At 35.3% G+C, this 20,509-nt stretch overlaps 3 protein-coding genes across 3 annotated transcripts; all 3 read right to left on the bottom strand.

Moving 5' to 3' along the window:
- Window positions 1-3,102: 3,102 nt before the first annotated feature.
- Window positions 3,103-6,468, bottom strand: LOC113751126. Its single transcript, XM_027294998.1, has 2 exons — window positions 6,204-6,468; window positions 3,103-5,507 (listed from the first exon to the last, which is right to left on the bottom strand). Exons 1-2 carry the CDS (start codon window positions 6,432-6,434, stop codon window positions 3,330-3,332), a joined length of 2,409 nt encoding a protein of 802 aa, XP_027150799.1. The 5' UTR covers window positions 6,435-6,468; the 3' UTR covers window positions 3,103-3,329.
- A 1,649-nt stretch (window positions 6,469-8,117) lies between these two features.
- Window positions 8,118-14,075, bottom strand: LOC113751368 (trichohyalin-like). Its single transcript, XM_027295354.1, has 3 exons — window positions 13,755-14,075; window positions 8,935-11,174; window positions 8,118-8,441 (listed from the first exon to the last, which is right to left on the bottom strand). Exons 1-2 carry the CDS (start codon window positions 14,043-14,045, stop codon window positions 8,955-8,957), a joined length of 2,511 nt encoding a protein of 836 aa, XP_027151155.1. The 5' UTR covers window positions 14,046-14,075; the 3' UTR covers window positions 8,118-8,441; window positions 8,935-8,954.
- A 1,408-nt stretch (window positions 14,076-15,483) lies between these two features.
- Window positions 15,484-18,938, bottom strand: LOC113753458 (RNA polymerase I termination factor-like). Its single transcript, XM_027297612.1, has 2 exons — window positions 18,844-18,938; window positions 15,484-17,645 (listed from the first exon to the last, which is right to left on the bottom strand). The coding sequence occupies exon 2, from the start codon at window positions 17,581-17,583 to the stop codon at window positions 15,682-15,684; it is 1,902 nt and encodes a 633-aa protein (XP_027153413.1). The 5' UTR covers window positions 17,584-17,645; window positions 18,844-18,938; the 3' UTR covers window positions 15,484-15,681.
- Between the last annotated feature and the right edge of the window lie 1,571 nt (window positions 18,939-20,509).

Genomic DNA, 20,509 nt, shown 5'->3' with positions numbered 1-20,509 from the left:
TGCGAATTAAAAGCTGTACTTTTTTAAATTTTTAAGAGAAAAAAAAAAAAGAAATTTCAATTCTCCTAATTTAAGTAGTTTCTTTTTAATGACAGTACAAGCTTTTGCTTTTATAACAGTGGTACATATTATCTGGATTTAGCATAAGTTCCATCTTTAATTGTTAACTTTGACGTATATCAGCTTCATTCGAAAATGTTTTACTACCATATTTTCTCTCAACATGGCATGTTTTACCATGTGTTTTCTATCTACATAGATAAAAAAGAGACATTTTACCGTGTTTTTCATGGATGTTTGATCTAATGATGTTTAATATTTCAAGTTTACATGTTGATAGAAGTAGATACATCACAGGTTCTAACCACGAACGTTGCTTGTATCTATTGCAAATGAATTTCAAACGTTATTGTTTTCTGAGTTTAACATGAAATTTGTGTCATTAGTAGGTATACTACTCTTTAATTACATATATTTGCAATAATTTTATCATTATGCTATGATATGAAAGAGAAACAAGTTTTTCTAATAACACCTCGACATATTTACAGATTCAAATACGATTTTCTACAAAAAAAAAAAAAAAACTTTCAAAAAATTATAATCGAAATTGAAATCTTTGATGCGTCACATCACATGAAATTGAAATTATACCTAATTGTTGGCTTGTTTACACAAGGAACCACAATTAGACCTTATGCATATAATAAACATTTTGGTCCACGGCAATAGGAGTTGACTTTCATTTTCTTTTCTAAGCATCCCACCATATCAAAAGGATTTATGAAGTTCAGACACTTCAAATTTTTTTCCTAGTGATTGCTTAGCATCTTAGTGACCATTACCAAATTATGTCCACAGACTAATGACAACATTTTTTTCTTAATCCTTTATCATTAACACACGTCATTTCAAATTAAAGTATAGTTATTGAATAAATAATTCCGTTTACTTTTTGTTTTCGTCTTCCCATTTCGTACAACATTCACGAATCTAGGAATAACTAAGAAATGACTAAGAAGGAAGAGAATTGACAAGAGAAGAAAAGGTCATAAAAATTTATTGAATATATGCTCTCTTTTTTTTTTAACATTGCCCCCTTCATTTTGGGTTGACAATATTTGTGGATAAACAACTACTATTCGGAGCACAATCAAATTTTTTTGTCATATTTTTTTATGGTGAAATCAACGCATGAATGAAGGCTGTGTCTCGGAAGGCGAGCCTTATCTTGTCCCTCATTAGTCATTAGTCTCCACCGGTAGGAGGTCATTAGTCTCCACCGGTAGGAGGTCGCAGTTTTGGTGACCTTATTTAATTGTCATATACTTTTGTCTTCATTTGGGGGAGGCTGCTTTGGGGTTGGATCATTTTATGGATTCTTTGAACTTTCATTGCCATTGCCATTGGTGGTGACACAGGAGGAGGTACCTCTTTTCAGAAAAAAAAAGAAACTTTTGTTTTTTAACAAACTACAGCATATGGCCTATCTTTATCAAGAACAAGAAATTCAACTGAATTATATAATAAGAGGATGCCTTAGCTCCTCTAAATTAGAGGGGTGTATAATCTTTTGAATTTTTATTACGAAATACAAAGTTTAAGGATTTATTTGCCCCAGACAACAACGAAGTACAATTTTGATAATAAGACGTTTTATCTATAAATAATGAATCACGGGTTCATATCATCAAGAAGCGATATGTATGTAAAGAATTAGTGGTATTAATTCCCTTCTTTGGAAAAATGTATTATTGTGCTTAAATTAAACGAAACTTCGCACCAACAGCATGGCTAAATGAGTGGGAATCATAATCGCTTTGGCTTGGTGACTTGACGTTTCAGTCCATAGAAAGGACACAAATAGTGGTGCATAATAAAATTGTCCAAGTGGCTGGAACGTGCATGGAGGGGTAAAAGCATATGCAGTCCCATGAGGATGAATTGACACAGACTCTTTTTTTTTTTTTTTTGATACATGTGTGGAACAAGTTCCCATTAAGAGACATTTTGAAGCTGAAATCAACTTGTGATTGGAGAATTTTTCAACACTATCCAAATTGCATGTTGTATATATCCCACAAAAGATTTCTGTGTTCCCTCAAATTTGTGTAATTTTTGGACTAGGATGAAAAGAAAATTTTAAAGAAATCATGTTCAAGTCATATTATAATGATACATATTCTCACATCCACCATAAAAACCTAATTACCGTCCAGTCCATATAAAAAGTTAGCTCAAGTGGTTGGTGGGCAGCTGTGGTGTGGTGCCTTTGTTGACTTTTATGAACTCTTTAGAATCCCCTAGTAAAATTTCAACTTGCAGATGAATTGTCCGCGTACATGGATCCCAGCTACAGTTGGGGTCAATTTTGGGCTGCACTTTTTTTTTTTTTTTTTGTCGTCAAACAATTAGCACTCAAACATCTGCTGCATCACCAGTATTTGCCCTCCAAAACTATGTATTGGTTCTTCTATCCCACTTTATCTGAGTGAGTTTGTAGCCTTTTTGAGTTGTAATTTCCATCATTTGTAAGGTGTAATTTGCCTTTTCTTTGGCCGGGGAGGAATGAAAGAGCTGGTAAATATCAGAAGGTCATTTCACAATCTTGTAGATTCCATTCTTCCAATATTCTCAGCGTGCAGCCAATGGAAGGTGTCGCTCCCATCCACCTATATAGTATTTGATTCTGTCAAGAATTTTCTTTAATCCCCAAGGGAGAAGTCAGATAATGCTGACTCGTTGCTGATCATTTCCCACAAATCGGAATCGTCTCATGGGGTCAATTACACATTTCACAACCACTAGCACCTTCTTGATGTGCTCAGCTTTCAAACAATTCTCACCTTTAGAACCAAATTATTCTATAATCACACAAATGGGAAAGAACTTGAGGCAGGGAATCAATACTAGCATGATACTGGTACCATTTATGCTCTCCACAAAGCATATCTCTTTTTTCTTCTTCTTTCTTTTTGTAATTGAGGACCTTTTTTTTTTGGGGGGCGGGGGGGAAGGGGGAGGATTTCATGATAGCAGGTGGGGCAGGAGAAGAGGACAGCATGAAGAGGAAAGAACGGTAGAAAGAATAAAGGAAAAAAATAAGACTAAAGATGATCCTTCGCCTCCTGTTTTTCACTAAAATCAAAGAGGAAAACCAAAGTTTGGGATGAATATACCACTAACACAACCTATTACTATTAATATCAAGTTAATAACATGCAAAACCAAGAACGCAAACAAAGACATCTAGCATCAATAATCCTCCAATGCACAAGCCAGGATATATCCTACCTGAATAATTTAATTATTTTAGTTGTCAGTTGCTTTCATTCTAATAAATCTGTCTTCCTAGGTCTTCCACGACCTAGGTATTTGGTTGTTTTGCGCTGTTGCAAGTCGGATTTCTTGACGGAACTAGCACCTCGTTTGCATTTAGGAGGCCTTCCACGACCTCTATATCTTGGTTTCTCCAATTGCTGCTCCAAATGAGGATCTATAGCCAGATCTAACTTTTCTGTTGGCGGCTGTGTGAGATGCTCATTGTGCTGCTGGTTTTGATCATCATCAGGTGTCACGTCCTCTGGAACCAACGTACCAGATTTAGCTTTTGCACCACACCTAGATTTTGGAGGTCGCCCTCGACGTCGAAGTCCTATTTGCTGCTTGATTTTGCAATGATGCTTTGGCGACAACTTTTCTTGCTTTGCACCTTGAGATGGTTCACATTTGGCTCCTGCTGGAAACAGGTCTTGTTCATCCTGATCAACTGACATTGTCAACTCATTTGTGACTTTCGTACTAGGGCATTGAGATTCTGGTGTTTGCCTTTCCTGCTGATCAAGCTGTGATGAGAAACTGTCTTCAGTTATGACATTAGATAATTGAGGTTCAGGTTTAAGAGGCCGAGGCCGCAGAACTCTAGGTATTTCAGTTCCTTGCACAACTTGATTCTTTCTCTTGTGCTTTGAAGGTTCTGCCTGGCATTTCGGTTCAGCAGGATAGTCACCTAAACATGGGAGCTTGCTCAATGTTTCTGAATCCGGCTGCTGCAAAATTTTTGATGAATCATTGGCAGCTTTTTGCAGCTGACTACATTGCTTTCGTTGCACCTCTGTAGTCAGAGTTGACTCCAATGATGTGTGATGTTTTCCATAAGCACTACAATGATCAGAAAGTTGCAACTTTGGAGGATTGTCATCCTGCAACTCTGGAAAAGGTAAGATATCTGGCATCGAAGAAGCTTTATCTCCAGATAGCCTTCTGCTATAGCACTTCATCTGTTTTCCATGCGCCTTATCCTGACGAGCAAGTTCTGATTTTGGAGGGCATTTATCCAGTAAATTTGGATGAGGCAAGATATCTGATATCAAGGAAGCTTTTTCTCCAGCTAGCCTTTTGCTCCAACGCTTCTTCTGCCTTTCCATCCGCTCAGTTGGAATTGACTCTTCAACAACAGCTGAGTCAGGCCCTGATGCTTCCACATTACCCAAAATATCATGTTCATCATGTTGGTTGAGCTGCTCTTGGTGAATTGTTAATTCAGAAGAAACTGTGGTCCAAGGCTGAACAGGGGATACTTCCTCCAAAATCACATACTCAAAACCGGGTGGCCTCTCTGGAGATGAGAGTTCTGTATAATTATCTTCAAGATGTTTCCCCCCTATCTCCAGCTGTGCATTCTGGCTACAAATGTCAGTTATTCCCAACATAGGTTCACTACTCTGTTGCTGGACAGTGATTAATTCGGGGCTCTCCTTTCCATCTGTAATCGGAAAGCTAGGAGTCACAGTGGGAGGAGCATCTGAGTTACAATCAATACCTTTTTCTTCAGCAACACATAATTTCTCTGCATCTTTACTAAACTGAGCTTCTAGCTTCTGCTGTCCAATTCCCTGCATCATGCAATCTCTCCCTTCATGTAGTTGATTTGAAGTTCCTTGATCTTTTGGTTGGCAAAAGAGCAAGTCAATGTCATTGCCATTTGAATTCTGCTGTTCAACTCTTTCAACCATGAGTACTTGCTCTACTACTTCCTTTGATATTACTTGATCTTCTCGTTGGCTTAAAAGCAACTTGTCAACATCACCTCTGGGTTCCTGCTCTTTAATTCCTTCATCCACAGGCTTCTCTTCCTCATTCACTTCAATTGGAGTTCCCCGATCTTTTTGTTGGTCACAAAGATATTCAACACCATTAGCCTTCCCAGTTACTTTTTTACTCCGCTTGCTTCGCTTCTTCTCCCAATTCCACCCACGTTTTCTCTTCATCCACTTCCTCCTGCTTTTTCTTTTTACTTTCAGATCTAAATTTCCACTAGCAAGCAAGTATCGCTTGTCTTGAGTTAGAACTATACAGCCACTTTCACAAAGCTGTACAAGATGATGTTTCAGCATTGTATGATGAGCCCATGGTAAATCATCATATTCCTTTCTAATAAACTTTGATACCGATTCCTCTGTAGAGCCTCCTCTTTCATTTAATTCTTGAAGCGCCCTCTCTATCATCTACACCAGAAAAACTTATTATCAGATAAAATTTAATTCAAAACCAAAATAGGCCAAAAAAGAAAAGAACGGACACTGGCCTCTGAATTAAGTCCAAAGGATTTCCACCAAGAAAAATCACACGTCTTGTTGCAGAAGTTCATAATCAAGAATTCGTTGCAGCATTTTACCATAAACTCTATAATATATCTCAACTCAAATCACAAATCAATGGCAAATCGTTACTGCATTTTGTTCATTTGTCAAGAGAAAGATATTAACCTTGTAACAACTATAAACAAACAAATAAAGAGAGAGAATTCTCCATTACTTCAATTTTCTTCACAGTCCAACATGCGTACCTCCACAATCAGCAATCGCAGGCAGTATAAATTTCGAAGATTTAAACAAAATCAAAATTAAACAAACAGCAACTAGCATTCCCAAATGCAATCAAAACCATCCCAACCACAAGATTAACAAGCCAATCCCAAGATTAACGCTTTGAACAATCCCATTAACCAGAACGGTCAACAAATTCCAAAAACTGCAACAAACAAACGTAAAAGAAGCAAATTTTAAGAAACCCGTTAATGAAATAATCCTAATTACCAAGAACATCAATCGTCCAACAACAAGATCAAATTTTTAAACAGACAAACCCATCAAAGAAAATCGTCATAAAAACGAAGAAAAAAAGGAATGTGATTATCATACCCACGCATAAGGCGGATGATCAGGTGAGTGAAGAGGGGACAAGAATTGAGTTAAGCGTTCTTCGACACGGGCTTTGTGAGTTTCTGATAAAGGCGTGTTTGCTTGATTGTTCAAAAGTTTCATCACCGCTCCTTTCAGTTTCTCCATATTGGCTGCTTGTTTCGTCTGTGCGCTGTTTTCAGAAGGGTTTTGAGGTTTTTGGAAGTGAATTTGAGGGATTGGGGAGGCCATGCTTTTTGGGTGGTCTGTTACAAGACTTGCATGCGGAATCAATCCTCCTTGGTACAGCAAATTACACTTGGTTTTTTACCCAATTATTGGGTATATATATTTCGATCAATACTTTGCTGAAAATAAATATGAGAAGTCTTCGTGCTGTTGTAGAACTCAGTACTTGGTTCCCTTATTAACCAACGGTCTGTTTCGGATTATTTTCTCAATACTTACTTGGTACCTTTTTGAGAGAATATTAAACATTTCCACACTATAGCCATTGGACTTTTGAACACAGATGTTGCTTAAACAGTTTTACAACTACTATTGTCTTGAACTTTAATTTAAAAAAATGAGTTTACACTCTAATTTGTATCACTAAATTGTCAGTCACAACTAATGAATAAGTTTCAAAACCTTCTAGGGTTTTTTTTTTTTAAAAAATAGTTTCTGACAAAAAAGACGCGAGATGAGGTGTATGTAACGCGCAAATTAAATACGTGTATCTAAGAAGAATTCAAAGCACGGCACTAGTATTTTAATTTTGAATTCTTTCTTATACCGCTCATTCCCATTCACGAACAATAATTTCACATTTTGATAGCTTGAATTGTTGTTATCCTTAGCATTTCTTAATTTATTTTTGAAATAAAAAAATAATGCATACACTAGAACAATTAATTAGTTTTTTCTCTTATAGGGATCCAACATGCCAATAATGGCACTAATTGTATGTAAATGTAACTCGTTATTTAGACAATTATTTAGAGTTCCTAGACCTCCCTATAAAACTTGTTGGAAAACCCTTTTCTTGAACTTCAATAATAGTCCTTTGTGGTTCAAATTGAATACTAAAATTTCTTAATTGCTGCAAAATCTTATAAGTTGAGTTAATTAATTCCAATATTTCTCGTTCTATCTCGGAGTACCCATCACATGAAAAAGAAAGGAGGAAAAAAAAAAGGAAATCTACCTAAGAAAATAAAGCTAGTACTTTAATACTAAATGAATAGTCTATAAAGTAAATTGTATGAAATGTGGCTCATGCGTTGGATTAAGCATTTTGTGTAATTTGACGGTCAACTGTTGTAATATGTAGGTAAGATCCAAGGTTTAAGGTAAAAAAATAGGAGGACTTAATAATTGAAGGAAGGATGTCAACTCGGTCTAGTGGCTAGTTTGCTGGTTGAAATTAGGGCCGGTCCATCCGGGCTTAATTGCAATGCATATATAGGTCAGTCCACATCTACGAACCATACATAACTAGTTGACATTGACATTTAAACAGGTTGTAGAAGGAAATTTGATTCAAAAAATATGGACTTCCTGAGACAAACTTCCATATGCAATACACTCTTACCAAAACAAGAAAAAGGGCAAGATTTTTGAGATTTCTCTATGTCTCTTCTTCATTTTGTTTAGGATTTCGAGTTTTTGTTGCATAGTGTAAGGTGGTGGTTCTCATAAATGTGAAAGGGATTTTTCAACGGGACGAGACGCACATAAATTTCACTCAATCTTCCGTATATATATACATTAATAATTACTTCTTCCTTACATTTATACATTTTACCTAATTAATCTTATCATTCCAAAAATCTAACGTCTGAAGTACATCTTAACAAAAAAATATCCAATGGGTATCTGTTAGACTAGCAGACCCAATGTGAAATTAGACATTACACAAGGATACAAGGATAATAAATTACAGTTCACATTAGTTCCAAGCGGTTGTAAACAGCAACGATGTTAGGTAATATCTCTAGCAACTTTTATGTCATAAACAGGACAAAAAGATATGTAAAGATCCAATACAACAAGTTTACATCTGATAAGTTAAACTAAAGATGCCTTATGCATGCAATGCTACTCTAGGATATACTGTGCAAAATTAGATCGTCCGATCATCAGATTTTGGTCTTGCATGACTTGCTACATTAAGCTACAAACCAACATATACACCACAAAACCTGTAAGTTGCTGGATTCCCTTTGAAGGTCAAGGTGAATTTTCAATCAACTGTTGCTGTAAAACCAAAAAAAGTTTTACGTTAGTGTACCTGCATGAATTCTTCAATGCGGCATAAAAAAATGAGTAAAAGAAATCTGTAATCACACAAAAAAAAAATTAATGTGGATCTATGTGGTAGAAAATCAACATTAGATGGCTGAAAACTGTGCTAAACAAAATGCATATGTACTGCAGGAATTTGAGAACATTCACAGAGATGGAGGAAGGAAGAAGGCAAATGTAACAATAACTACCAGTAGGTCAAATTCACTGCTTGATAGAGAAATTATACGGACAAGAGAGAGTCTTTCTAGATTCAGCAGCCCGGAAAAAGAAACACTTTTGAAGATCTATTTGAAGATGGTCAGGTGATAGCTCTGAAGACTGCCCAGAGCCAACTTAATTTTAAACTTTTTAAATGCTCTCTATTTTCTTTATCTCTCCTATGTATAAACAAGGGAGTGGGAGTCATTCTGAAAGTTTTGGACCATGGTTTTAGTCAACATACCAGAAACTAAAGCACGCCATTCATAAAAAATTTAAAAGCCACCGCCATAATCGCTGTGGCTTCTCCTGTCCCTGTTGAGGTTGCTCCAGAGATCCTGGTTGAATTGACGCTTCTTCTGATTTCAGCTTTAAGGACGACTCTGAGCTAAACAACTCTGGCTTGTCAGTGATCTCAACATCTCCTGCTTGTACAGGACTCCCCACTTGTGGCTCCTTGTTTTTCATTGATGGCCCCTCCTTTTCTTCTTCAGACATTGGACCTGGAAGCTGAAGTAATTGTGATAGAGATGATATTTCAACTGATTTCAATTTCGAGGACAACTCTGAAGTAGGGAAGTCAGGCTGCGCACATGCATGTTTGCCATAGATTTTGGTATCTTCCTCTTCTCCAGGAATCTCATTCTGCCAGTCCATGTCCATATTTGAAACTTCCACCTCCTCTTCACAAACTGGACTGGATGTTTCTGTTGGCAAAGTAGTTGCTTTACTAGTAATTAACTTTTCAGCATCCTCATGTTCTCCCTCAAGATGGAATTTCTGTTGAATTTTTGGGTTCTGATTGTGCATATCATGCATTTCAACTTCCTGTGCAGTACTAGATTCAATATTCTTTTCTACCAGCTGATTCTGCTCTAGGTTCTGTTGCCTATGTGGCTTATTTTGCTCTTCGAAAGCTTCATTTTTGGCTTTTCCAGATAGATAACACTCCTGGTCAATGTTTTCATGTTCCTGTTGTTTGTCACATCTTTCAGTGCCTCCAATTAATTGTGACTCTTGCTTGATCACCATATTATGCTGTTCTCCTGATACAATTTCTTCTGCAATAACACCAGGTTTTCCAATTTCAGTTTCTGTCACGGTTTCCTCTGTTAGACTGCATCCAAAACTTTCTTGTCCATGTCCATGTACTCGGTTTGTCCCTTCAATCCCCAAAGCCCCTTCTTTTACTTCATTTTGTTCCTTAATCACTTCAGTTTTCTCTTCTAACATCACTTCTTGAGTTTCATTAGCCTCCATTTCTTCAGCATTAGTTTGGCTTGCTTCTACCAACAAATCCTTCTTTGGCCTACCCCTACGCCTCCCAGGTATCGGTACACTCTTCTTATGAGCTTTTCTTCCTCTCACAGTTCTTTTACAAGGTTGAGCCCTTTTTCTTTGCTCCTCCGTTGACTCCCTCACAGTCTGAATGTCATGTTCTTCAAGTAAACTAGGTTCTCCAGTCACTACAAGCACTGTATCTTCCATACAACTCTCTCTTGCAATCACCTGAATCACCTGATTCTCTTCTTTTGCAATATCCAATTGTGCAGTTGTTTCTCTAAGTCCATCCTTCAAGTAATCTTCTTGCCCCACCACTTCAACCTCTGCTTCTTGCTGCAGCATGCATACAAGATTTACTTCACTGTGATTTTGCAGTGGCTGATCCTCTTCTTCTTTTCCTTCAATATAATGAGCCTGGTCCTCCCTTTGTTTTTCAAGCTCCTCTGCTTGACTGTTGTCCCTGCTAACTGATTTTTCTTGTAATTGTTTTTTCCGCCATTCCTCCTTAGTTGCCACTTCAAATTGGTCAAAGTCAGTGTCTCTCAGTGCCCTGGTTTCTTGTCTTTGACCACACTCCTTTATCTTTCTTCTTTTCCTTCTAACTTGATCACAGCCCTCAAGCACCTCATTTTGTTCTTTCTTTCTGACATTTTGCTCTTCTAATTCTTTGACTTCCTCTTCTAACATCAGCTTGTCAGAATATACTTGATCTTCTACATTCTTCTTACGTGGTCTACCACGTCTCTCGACTCTCTTTCCTTTACGCTTAATCTGTACTCTCTTTCGTTGAGTAGTTCTCTTGCGCTGTCTTCCCCTTTTTTCCCCTCTTTTCTGCCTTCGAGCATATGGACGGTTACTCCTTGGGCTAGAAAAGCTGCTGCAGGAAGTGCTTGAGCACCAGCTGGGGCTACTAGGACTGGACTCAACACCATCATGAGAGGTTGGACTGTAAATATTACTGTGAGTGACTATATGACTAAGATTATAGAGACTGTCAGGACTATGTTCATCTCCAGTCATATAGAACCTGTTACCAGCTTTTACAAGAGCTCCATCCTCACAGAGGTTTTTCAAATGGTACTTGAATAAACTATCATGAGCCCTTGGCAAATCAGGATACTCTTTCCTAATAAACAGTGATATTGCCTCCTCAGTAGATCCACCTTCCTCATTCAATTTTTCAATTGCATGTTCAATCATCTGTGCAAAGTGCATGAGACAATAGAACTAAGAACGTAGCTGAAATTTATTCCATGCAATTTAAGAATTTGGTTGGATGTACTATCTTGAAATTATAGTAATAAGATTCATTTGCAGATTTATGTGGCGCTCTCAATCAGTCAACAAATAATCAAAATTTCTACCAAATTCAAATTTAACTTACACTTCCCAATTACCAACCTTATTTGAGGAACACATGTTTAGCACAGAAGTTAACTCATCATAGTTGTAGCACTTCTTCCTAAACACAGTCACATGTTTACACATTCACTTCGCATATATAAAACGAAAGATCTCAATTCACATTAGGCTACACGAAATACCCACTAGAGTGTGCTTTTGGAAAAAAAAAAAAAAAAAGGGTTGTGAACTGAGCTAGAATTTCAACATCATGTTGAAACTTTAAGAATTTTGTGTTCAGGAAGTGGTACCTAGAAGCCAGTACTACAATCGAAATACATGGACGGAATCTGTCCAAATCCATTTTGGAACAATGAGCACTTGATGATGACCAAAATACAATTTAAGCAAGAAGCACCCAATAAGGTGTGATCTCACAGAAAAACCCTCTTACCCCAACATGGTCATCCAAGAGTAGTGGTGGCAAAATGTGCAGGATCTACTTGGGTTTGAGATGGGACCGTGTAATATGGGTTTAGGCACAACCTTATTCATATGTGTTTTGGGACTAATTTGGACTGGATTACTTTGGGATGGGTTTAGATTTATCCCGCCCAATACCCAAATCTATTTCCTGTATTCTTTTTTCCTTTATTTTTTTGTATAACTTTAATATTTTTTATTTATTAAATTTCTTTTGGTCTTATTGGGAATTTATATTTTCCTAAATTCTTTGTTTCCTCAAATTTTCCTTTATTTATTTTCTATGTATATATATATTTTTTAATCTTTGATTTCCAATGTTGCTAAATTTTAGTTGAGGAAAAAAATAAGTCCTACAAAACTTAAAAAGACATTTATTTATGAATATAAAGAAATGCCATTGTATGGACTTGTATTTATGCTATTGCAACCTGTACAGCTAGTGAAATTAGTTGTAGCCCAACAATAAGCTACAAGGATGAAAGTTTAGTAGCATTAAAACCCTTCACATATGCACCAGAGGCACATCAACCTGAATGCTTTAGCCTGAACAACTAAAAAATAACACAGCTTCCTATATTTTATATTTTTATTTAACGGCCAACAATTTTTCAGAATCATTTAATCTAGATAACTAGATGGTTTAAATTAAAACTCAATTTATAATTACTATTTTAATCTTTCCCTTGCAATATAGAAGAGAAAGGAGAACAGGATTTGAAAACAAAAGAATTTCTAACCACATGACCCTGCTTTATTCCCCATATCTTCAGCAACAACAACAAAGTTTATTCGTTAGGGAGGGAGGAGCTTTAGGATTAATTAAATTTTTGATGAGATGTTTGGGCCCCAATGGGTATCCAAATATTTCTCAACAATTTCCATCAATTGATGGGTATAAATGGGATTAGTCCCATCTCAAGTCTAAGCTCAAAATTAGAATACCCATCCCGTCCAAAGTCCCTTCTTTGGACATGGATAACCCATTGGGACTTGGTACATATTGCCATCTCTATCCAAGAGGCAGATTTCTCCGGAGAGCAAAAGAGTGAAGTGGAGTTAATGTGTATGTGCTAAGCTTTGAGAAGTGAGCTGAAGCTATTTACACCTCTCCCTAAAGCATCTAACCGAATGCCCTGCTGTAAACGAAACTTTTCTTGAACGCATCATCCCAATATAGTTACTGAAAATTAATAAAATGCTGCTAGTTGTTTTGAGGATAACCTACAAATTTGGACACTGACAAGATTGGATTTTCACAATTATTTCAAACAATGAATTTATTAAATCTGACCGTCCTCTCGCTTAAACACACAGAAAAAGCAACCAGCCTTTGGGATTATTTTTCAAAAGTGTAAAAATTTCTTAAATTCCTCCCTTTAGGCATGGAGTTCAGCTCGAGTAGTGCACCACTACTCATACTTGACTCGACTCGATTCGATTGCATAATCGACTTGACAAAGTAATATTCAGAAGTCGACTTCGCCAAATAAAACTTAAAAAAAAAAAAAAGGTGAAGTGGATTTTTATAAAGTCAATCTTTGAGAAAATAGACTTTGCATTCGGTTAAAATTTGACTTTACCAAATAAAGCTAAACATAAAAAGAGAAGTCGAATTCTAGGAAATCGACCATCTTAACAGCCACATTTGTTATTACATATTTTTTGGGTGAGTCACATTTACTATTTATGCTTAAAAAGCTGATCTTTTTCAAGAATAAAGCTCCAAATACTGCAGCATTACTCAATTTGATCATCAATCAGCATTTCTATTACAAATGCTTGTAAATCCAACAACCCTTTTGAGAATAAACCAATCACAAGCTTGCATGTTTATACGCAGGGCAGATTACAGCATTAAAAGTGCCAAAAAAATTGTATTACGGAAAATTATAAAAAAAAATGGTAAAAGAAAAAGAAAAGGAGAAAAGGGAAAAGGGAATAATGCAGACTTACAGCAGCATAAGGGGGATGATCAGGAGTGTGAAAATCAGGGAAGAAGTCATGAAGGCGCTGTTCAATCATGGACCTTTGCAGGGGGGATAAAGACTTGGTTGGAGAAGAGGATACAACATATCTCAACAAAAAAGCTTTGAAGTTTTCCATTTTAGTACCAGTTGCATGGCTGTGTTTTTGGCCATTATCGAAAGGGAAACTATTTTCATTGCTGAATTCCTGGGTCTTGGGTAGTGGGTTTTCAGTTTCAGGTGGGATATCAGGAGAAAATGGTGGTTCTTGATCGTCCATTTTTTGGGTAAGGAGGAGGGGAAGTTGAGGTCTTTATTGTGTTGACTGACGAGTGAAAAACAGAAAAGGGTGAGATAGTTTGTGGGACTTTTGTGTTGGATTTAGGAGTAGGTAGGTACAATCGAAACTGAGTCTAGTCGAATTCGTGTAATGTATTACTTGACTTGAGCTAAAAAAAACTTGGATTCGAATTCGAGTTACACAGTTCTTGAAAGTTAAGATCGAGCTCGATAATATTTTACATTGTTCAATCTCCCGCTTATCGAACCCAATCAAATCTAATTGAGTTTAAGAAATATAAAGTTATATTTTATATAATTTTAATCAAGAGATGAAATAGACATTTTATACTAATAAATAAAAAAATTAATATGTGTGTGTGCACACGTACGTGTGTGTGTGAAGGTCGATTCATTAAATTCGATAAACTTTCAAACTTCATATATTAAACTTAAACTCAACTCATAAAGTAGTTTGAACCGCTCGAACTCGGTCCATGCGAGTTCCAACTCGAGTTTTGACTGATCAAGCTGGCGAGTTACTCGATTAAGTTCGACTCGTTTGCACCCCTATTTATGACAGTGACCGAAGTACAAGAAACTAATACCATGTAAAGAGACTTTGGATTTTCCGAGAGGGCCAGGAGGACTAGTTTTATATTATATCATTTGATCAAATAAGGATTATATTTGAAACAGATCCCTGAAAAATAGTTAATGAATATATAGATAGGAGATTATTTTTTAAAAAAAGAATAATTATTGTAGTATTTTTTTATAATGTGATATATTTAAGATTAAAAAGATAGTTAGAAAGATTAAAAAAAAAAAAGAGTAATTAAAAAATGTGTATTTACAATGCCAACAATTTTTTTTTGGGAAAAAAATTGGCTAGCCAAACAAACCCGACCCTATAACTCTATTAGTTATGCAGTACAATATATCTTGGAATTTTTTCCCTTTTTCAGACGCAAGTTTAATAATTGGAGGACTTGTATGGGATCCTGGAATAATGTTGGTTAAGATTTTAGAAGACAATACAGCACTAATATTGTAATAAATGTCACTGGAATAAGAATTAACAACAAAATCATGGAGAACGAGATATTAGTTGAGCACTCGACATCGAAACCTCAAAGAAGCATAAAATCTCTGGCTGGATTTTTGCATCATTTCTTTATACCTTATGGTGAGTAGCTTTTACTGCCAAAATATCATGTAAGATTGAATGTACTTGTAGCAATTACCCATTTGACTAAAAATTAGCATTAAAAAAGAGTTGTATGATGAGATTTCACGCACGAAACTTAGTTAATTTATTCTAGGTGGGGTTTTCTGCAACTAAGCAAAACTGTTTTAGCTTTGGCCTGATGGTTTACACTTTTTAGCACAGTTACAGGATACGGAAGTGCAAAAATGTAAACTGAAAAAGAAGAGAATAACTGAATGAGAAACCAAGGATTGCACCAGAATGGATGCTCGCAAAATTTCAGCTGAAAATTTTCAATTCGACATATGCAAATTCACAACTGCTGCTCCGCTAAGCTCATACATACAACATATCAATTCCCAACCATCAAAATTACTCGGTATTCATGGATTACAACAGCTGTATCACATGAAAAGTAATAAGCAGGCTATGGGACAATAGGCTTGCTATCCCAGATCTCCCTAGCTTCGAGTAGATCTGGACAATATCGCTTTGCCAGTACTTCAACTTGATCAGCAAATGAATTGCTTCGACAGTCGCCAATGTGAAGAACCATTTGCCTCCAACGTTTTCGACACACATCTCCAGACCTGTGCTCAAGAAGATTGTCCCAATCCACATCTTCAGTGCAGCTGGCATCCAACTGAAAAAGTGCATCAATTAGGCGATAATCATCAGCATCAGCCCATAAACCTTCAGTCACCATAGATGATGTTAACTGGTTGTACCATTTTAGACAGCAGTTAGCTTCAGGTCGTGTGGACAATTTATCACTAATTGCAGCCCAAGGAATATTATCTCGTAACATGCCATGCTTGGATTTCTTCTCTTCACAATACTTCATTCTCAGATCTGTGTTCACTAAATCAAATAGAATCTGGTACTCCTCCTGAGACCAACGTCCTTTTCTCATATTTTCATGTCTTATTCTGCGCCAAGTGTCCTTTACATGAAACCTATGTTTGCCAAGTTCGTCAGCCAATTCCTTCCATTGGTTCCCGCGCATCTTGTGGGACTCACGGAGCATTTCAATCTCTTCTTCAGTCCATTTACGCTTTTTATCCCTTCGAAACAGAACCTGAGCACGATAATAGATGGCACTATGAGGCCGATGTGGTAAGCAAGTTGTTATTTCCTTCCAGCAATTCTTAACTTCAGGGTGTGACCTGCAGTTCAAGACCATGTTCAAACCTTCTTCACCTAAACAATGTGCCTCTATATAGTCAAAGACAGCCTGTTTCACGATCTCATCCTCTTCGCTAGAGAAACGTTTACCCCGAACTAAGTTATCATCAGATGGAGGAAAAACCTCCGTAGTGCCTGAAAACCTTACTTTTTTCTTGCTTTTCTCAGCTTTAGGATCTTTGGAACCATTTTTCACTGATTTGGCCTTTTCCCTCTTCCTTTTACCTCCATTTTGCAAATCTTTGTCAGATTTCTCATTCAAGGTTGAATTAGCATTGTCATTCATGGACTCTTCAGCCAGAATACCTAGCCCACTAGCACCTGCAACATCATTTTCTTTCATTTTCTCTCTCTTCTTCTTCTTCTTCTTCTTCTTCTTCTTTTGCTCCTCAACGTTTTCCGTTTCACAGTCTTCATCAATTGCTTCAAGTTTAGCTTCTTCTCCACTTTGATCCTTGTTCTCCTGAGCTTCAGTTTCGTTCGAACTAGTGTTTCCCTGCTGCAAACCACCAGAATGAACACTAATTAATTTCTTCTTTTTCTTCTTTTCAACCTTCACCACACCATCCCCCTCTCTAGCCCCTCGTATTGCTTCAGAGCATGTCCCATTCATGCTCAACTGACTTCCATGCTTAGCATCCTCAAGTTCTTCCTGTTTCAATTGGTCGTCAGAGCCAATTCTCTTATCCTTCTCTCTCTTTCTCTTCTTCTTTTCGACCTTCTTCAGTACATCCACACCATCGTTCCTTCCCCTACTATGCTCAAAATCTTTCTTCGTATCATTTCCTCTCTCCCTCCTACCATTACCTTCATTACTGCTTTCACTAACTTCATATTTCTCCTCCTCTTTTTTCTTCTTCTCAAAATTTCCACCTTTGCCACATTCTTTATCAGCACTTTTACAACTCTCAATTACCTTATCTTTACCTCCACCATTACCCTCATAAATTTCGTTATCCCTAACCTCATTTTTCTTCCCTTTCTTAGACTTTTTCATGTCTTTTTCAGCACTTTTACCCGAATCTTTGCCTCCACCATCACCCTTGCAAATATGGATATCAGCAACCTCATTCTTCTTCCCTTTCTTAGACTCCTTCTTGTCTTTCTTCCTAACCTCCACAGTCCCCTCTTCTTCCGCACCCATTCGTATTCAAAATACCTATTCCTATCCTTCGCAACTCTCTCACAAGTCACAACAATTAATTCCTGTAAACAAGAAATTTCAAACAAATCTATCAATTTAGGGAGAGTAAATCATCAATTTTTCATAAGTAACATTTTCGTCAAAATTAATTAAGTTTGTAGAAATTACAGTTCCCATTAAGTAAATCTTATTCCGCTGTAGTCCAAAATTCTATTCTGGTGAAACTCAAGAATCTAATCTCCTGAAATCCTAACTTACAGTACACAATTAAACCCAGAAAAGGGGGGAAGGGGGGGGGGGAGAAAGCACAGAATAGAGCTAACAAGAGATGAATTTCAGGGTTCGATCGGGGTTGGAACGGTTAAGAACTGGGTGACATCATCATGATGTCATAAATACATATTAAATATATATATATATATAAAACCTGAAATACCACAAAAAGTACATACACGTTGGTGTTTTCCTTCTTCCTACACATTTCCCACATATCATACGCACAAAGTAAAACCAACTTTGAAAACTCAAAACACATACAATCCAACCAACAACTTCACAAATGAAGAATAACAACCTCCAAATCCATCCAAACTATCAAACTAAACTAAATAGAAATCTAATACATCTTAAAATCTTAAGACAATGAAAAGATATAAATGAAAAGTACACCTATTTATGTACATTCATCAACTCCCTCAAGTTGAAATACTGTAATAACTTGTTTCAATCTAAAACCTTGACGCGGCAACATCATCTGAAAGAAAAAATGCAAAACAAATTGAAGTATACTAAGTTTTGCTTAGTTGAAAACATATCACAGTATTTATTTAGGCATTGAAATATTAAGTTTCTATACATTGAGTTATTCAAAAATTTTCTAGGCCCAATATATACATTTTAGTTCTTTTTCTTACGATCCATATGTCATAAATTATTGCAGAATATAATCTCCGGCATGTTCTTACTTCTTACACGCGAAGCTTAATCTAGAACACGAATGCCAAATATGAAAAAACACTAATACAAAACTTGATTCCCAAATAGCAGCATCAATTATTACTATTCTGCTTCTTATATTAATGCACATTTTTAACTACTACCGGTACTATCTTTCAAACAGTAGGCCTATGCTGCTGTGAAATCATTCCACACATCGAAGTGTTCAGTCAAACATCAATTTGCCGTCCCTTTCACAGCCAATCTCCCAAGAGCAAAGCACATGCCAATTAACATATTTATACTTGCGAGAAACAAACTTACCTTAGATAGATGAAGCCGCCGGCGTCTGTACTGTCATGTCTCTGAGGAGACAGGAGGCGAATTCGGTGAGGAGGAAGGGCAGTGGGGTGGTGGCGAAGGGCAAGATCAGGAATAGGTCTGGTCGGTCAAACATAACTTAGGCAAGTCAAGCGTCCAAAAATTTAAAAAAAAAAAAAAAAAAACCCGGTTTTGAAACTCTTAGATCCTTTTACAAGTATTTTAATCCGTGGATTAACGCGATTTCCATTTAATACATGATTAGCTGTGAATTTACGCAAACATAAATAATTCAAAAAAATAATATTCGTACGTATTCATGAATATTTATTTTAGCAAATTAATATAAAAGGCGTTGAGATACCATATTAATCTTTGAATCAATTATTAAATTTTTATATGATTAAAAACCTAAAACTATATGTCTGTATTCAATTAAATACAAAAGATATAAAAACATATTTTTTTTCTTCAAGAACCGATATTTAGTTTCCAAAAACTTTAATGAAGTTACAATTAAAACAAAACTAAATAAGGTTAATACACGTAGCTAGAATAATTAAGTGAATTTATAAATAAAAATAAAGTTTGCTAGAAGAGAGAGGAAAATCATAACTAAATATAATTTAAATTTATTAAAAACGATTAAATTTTAAAAGAGAGAGAAATTATGAGGGGAATTGGTTAGATGGAGTTGGATATGAATATGGATAAAATTCAAGTATCCAGTATCCACCTAACATGACAACTAAGGTGGCGTTTGGTTCGCACATCGGTATTGGATTCGGATTCAGAATCGGATATCTTGGGTTTGGAATGAGGTCATTCATTCCAATACATTTGTTTGGTTCAAGCACCTGGAATGTGTATCATTACTATAGTTGATGTTTGATTCGTCGACTCTTTCGAAATGGAATATAATAAATATATTATAAACCCCATCGTAAATGATAGTTATTGGCTCTTTGTAAATGGGATATAAGAAATCTTCACTAATTAAATATATTAGTATAAATGTATTAGTAAATTTAGTCTAACTAATTAATAATTTCTATTAGTAAACATGTATAATTATTAGTATAATGGATAATATTAATTATATTACATAAATTAATATACATTATATAATACATATAAATAATAATATTATTATTATAAGTTTGTAACTAATTAAATTAAATATTATATATATAATTAAATATAAATATACAAATGTTATAATATAAATATATAATTATATAATATATACAAATATTAATTATAATAATATTTTATATAAATATAATATATATTACATATTAAATATAGTTATTATTATATATTATTATATTTAAAATAATAATAATTATAATTATATAACTTATTAATATTACATACATGTATATATTATAATTATATGCACATATAATATACATTTATAAATATACATATATATTATAAATATAATATTATATAATATTAATAAATTTATAATATATATTATATAAGTATAATTATATTTAACTAAATAATTATAATATATAATTATATAATACAATAACATCATTATTATAAGTTTGTAACTAATTAAATTAAATATTATATATATAATTAATTATAATTATACAAACGCTATAAAATAAATACATAATTATAATTATATAATATATAAATATTAATTGTACTCATA

Source organism: Coffea eugenioides, chromosome 11 (genome assembly GCF_003713205.1).
Source record: "Coffea eugenioides isolate CCC68of chromosome 11, Ceug_1.0, whole genome shotgun sequence".
Classification (NCBI taxonomy): domain Eukaryota; kingdom Viridiplantae; phylum Streptophyta; class Magnoliopsida; order Gentianales; family Rubiaceae; genus Coffea; species Coffea eugenioides.
Note: the sequence above shows the minus strand (reverse complement) of the source record. Positions and strands in the feature narration are given on the sequence as shown.

Bases quoted from the DNA above. Each gene is read 5' to 3' on its own strand.
- LOC113751126 (XM_027294998.1), bottom strand. From the start codon at position 6,434: ATGGCCTCCCCAATCCCTCAAATTCACTTCCAAAAACCTCAAAACCCT. The intron at 5,508-6,203 runs GTATGATAATCA...TTTCTGGTGTAG, and splicing joins ATCATCCGCCTTATGCGTGG to ATGATAGAGAGGGCGCTTCA.
- LOC113751368 (XM_027295354.1), bottom strand. From the start codon at position 14,045: ATGGACGATCAAGAACCACCATTTTCTCCTGATATCCCACCTGAAACT. The intron at 11,175-13,754 runs GTAAGTCTGCAT...CACTTTGCACAG, and splicing joins ATCATCCCCCTTATGCTGCT to ATGATTGAACATGCAATTGA.
- LOC113753458 (XM_027297612.1), bottom strand. From the start codon at position 17,583: ATGGGTGCGGAAGAAGAGGGGACTGTGGAGGTTAGGAAGAAAGACAAG.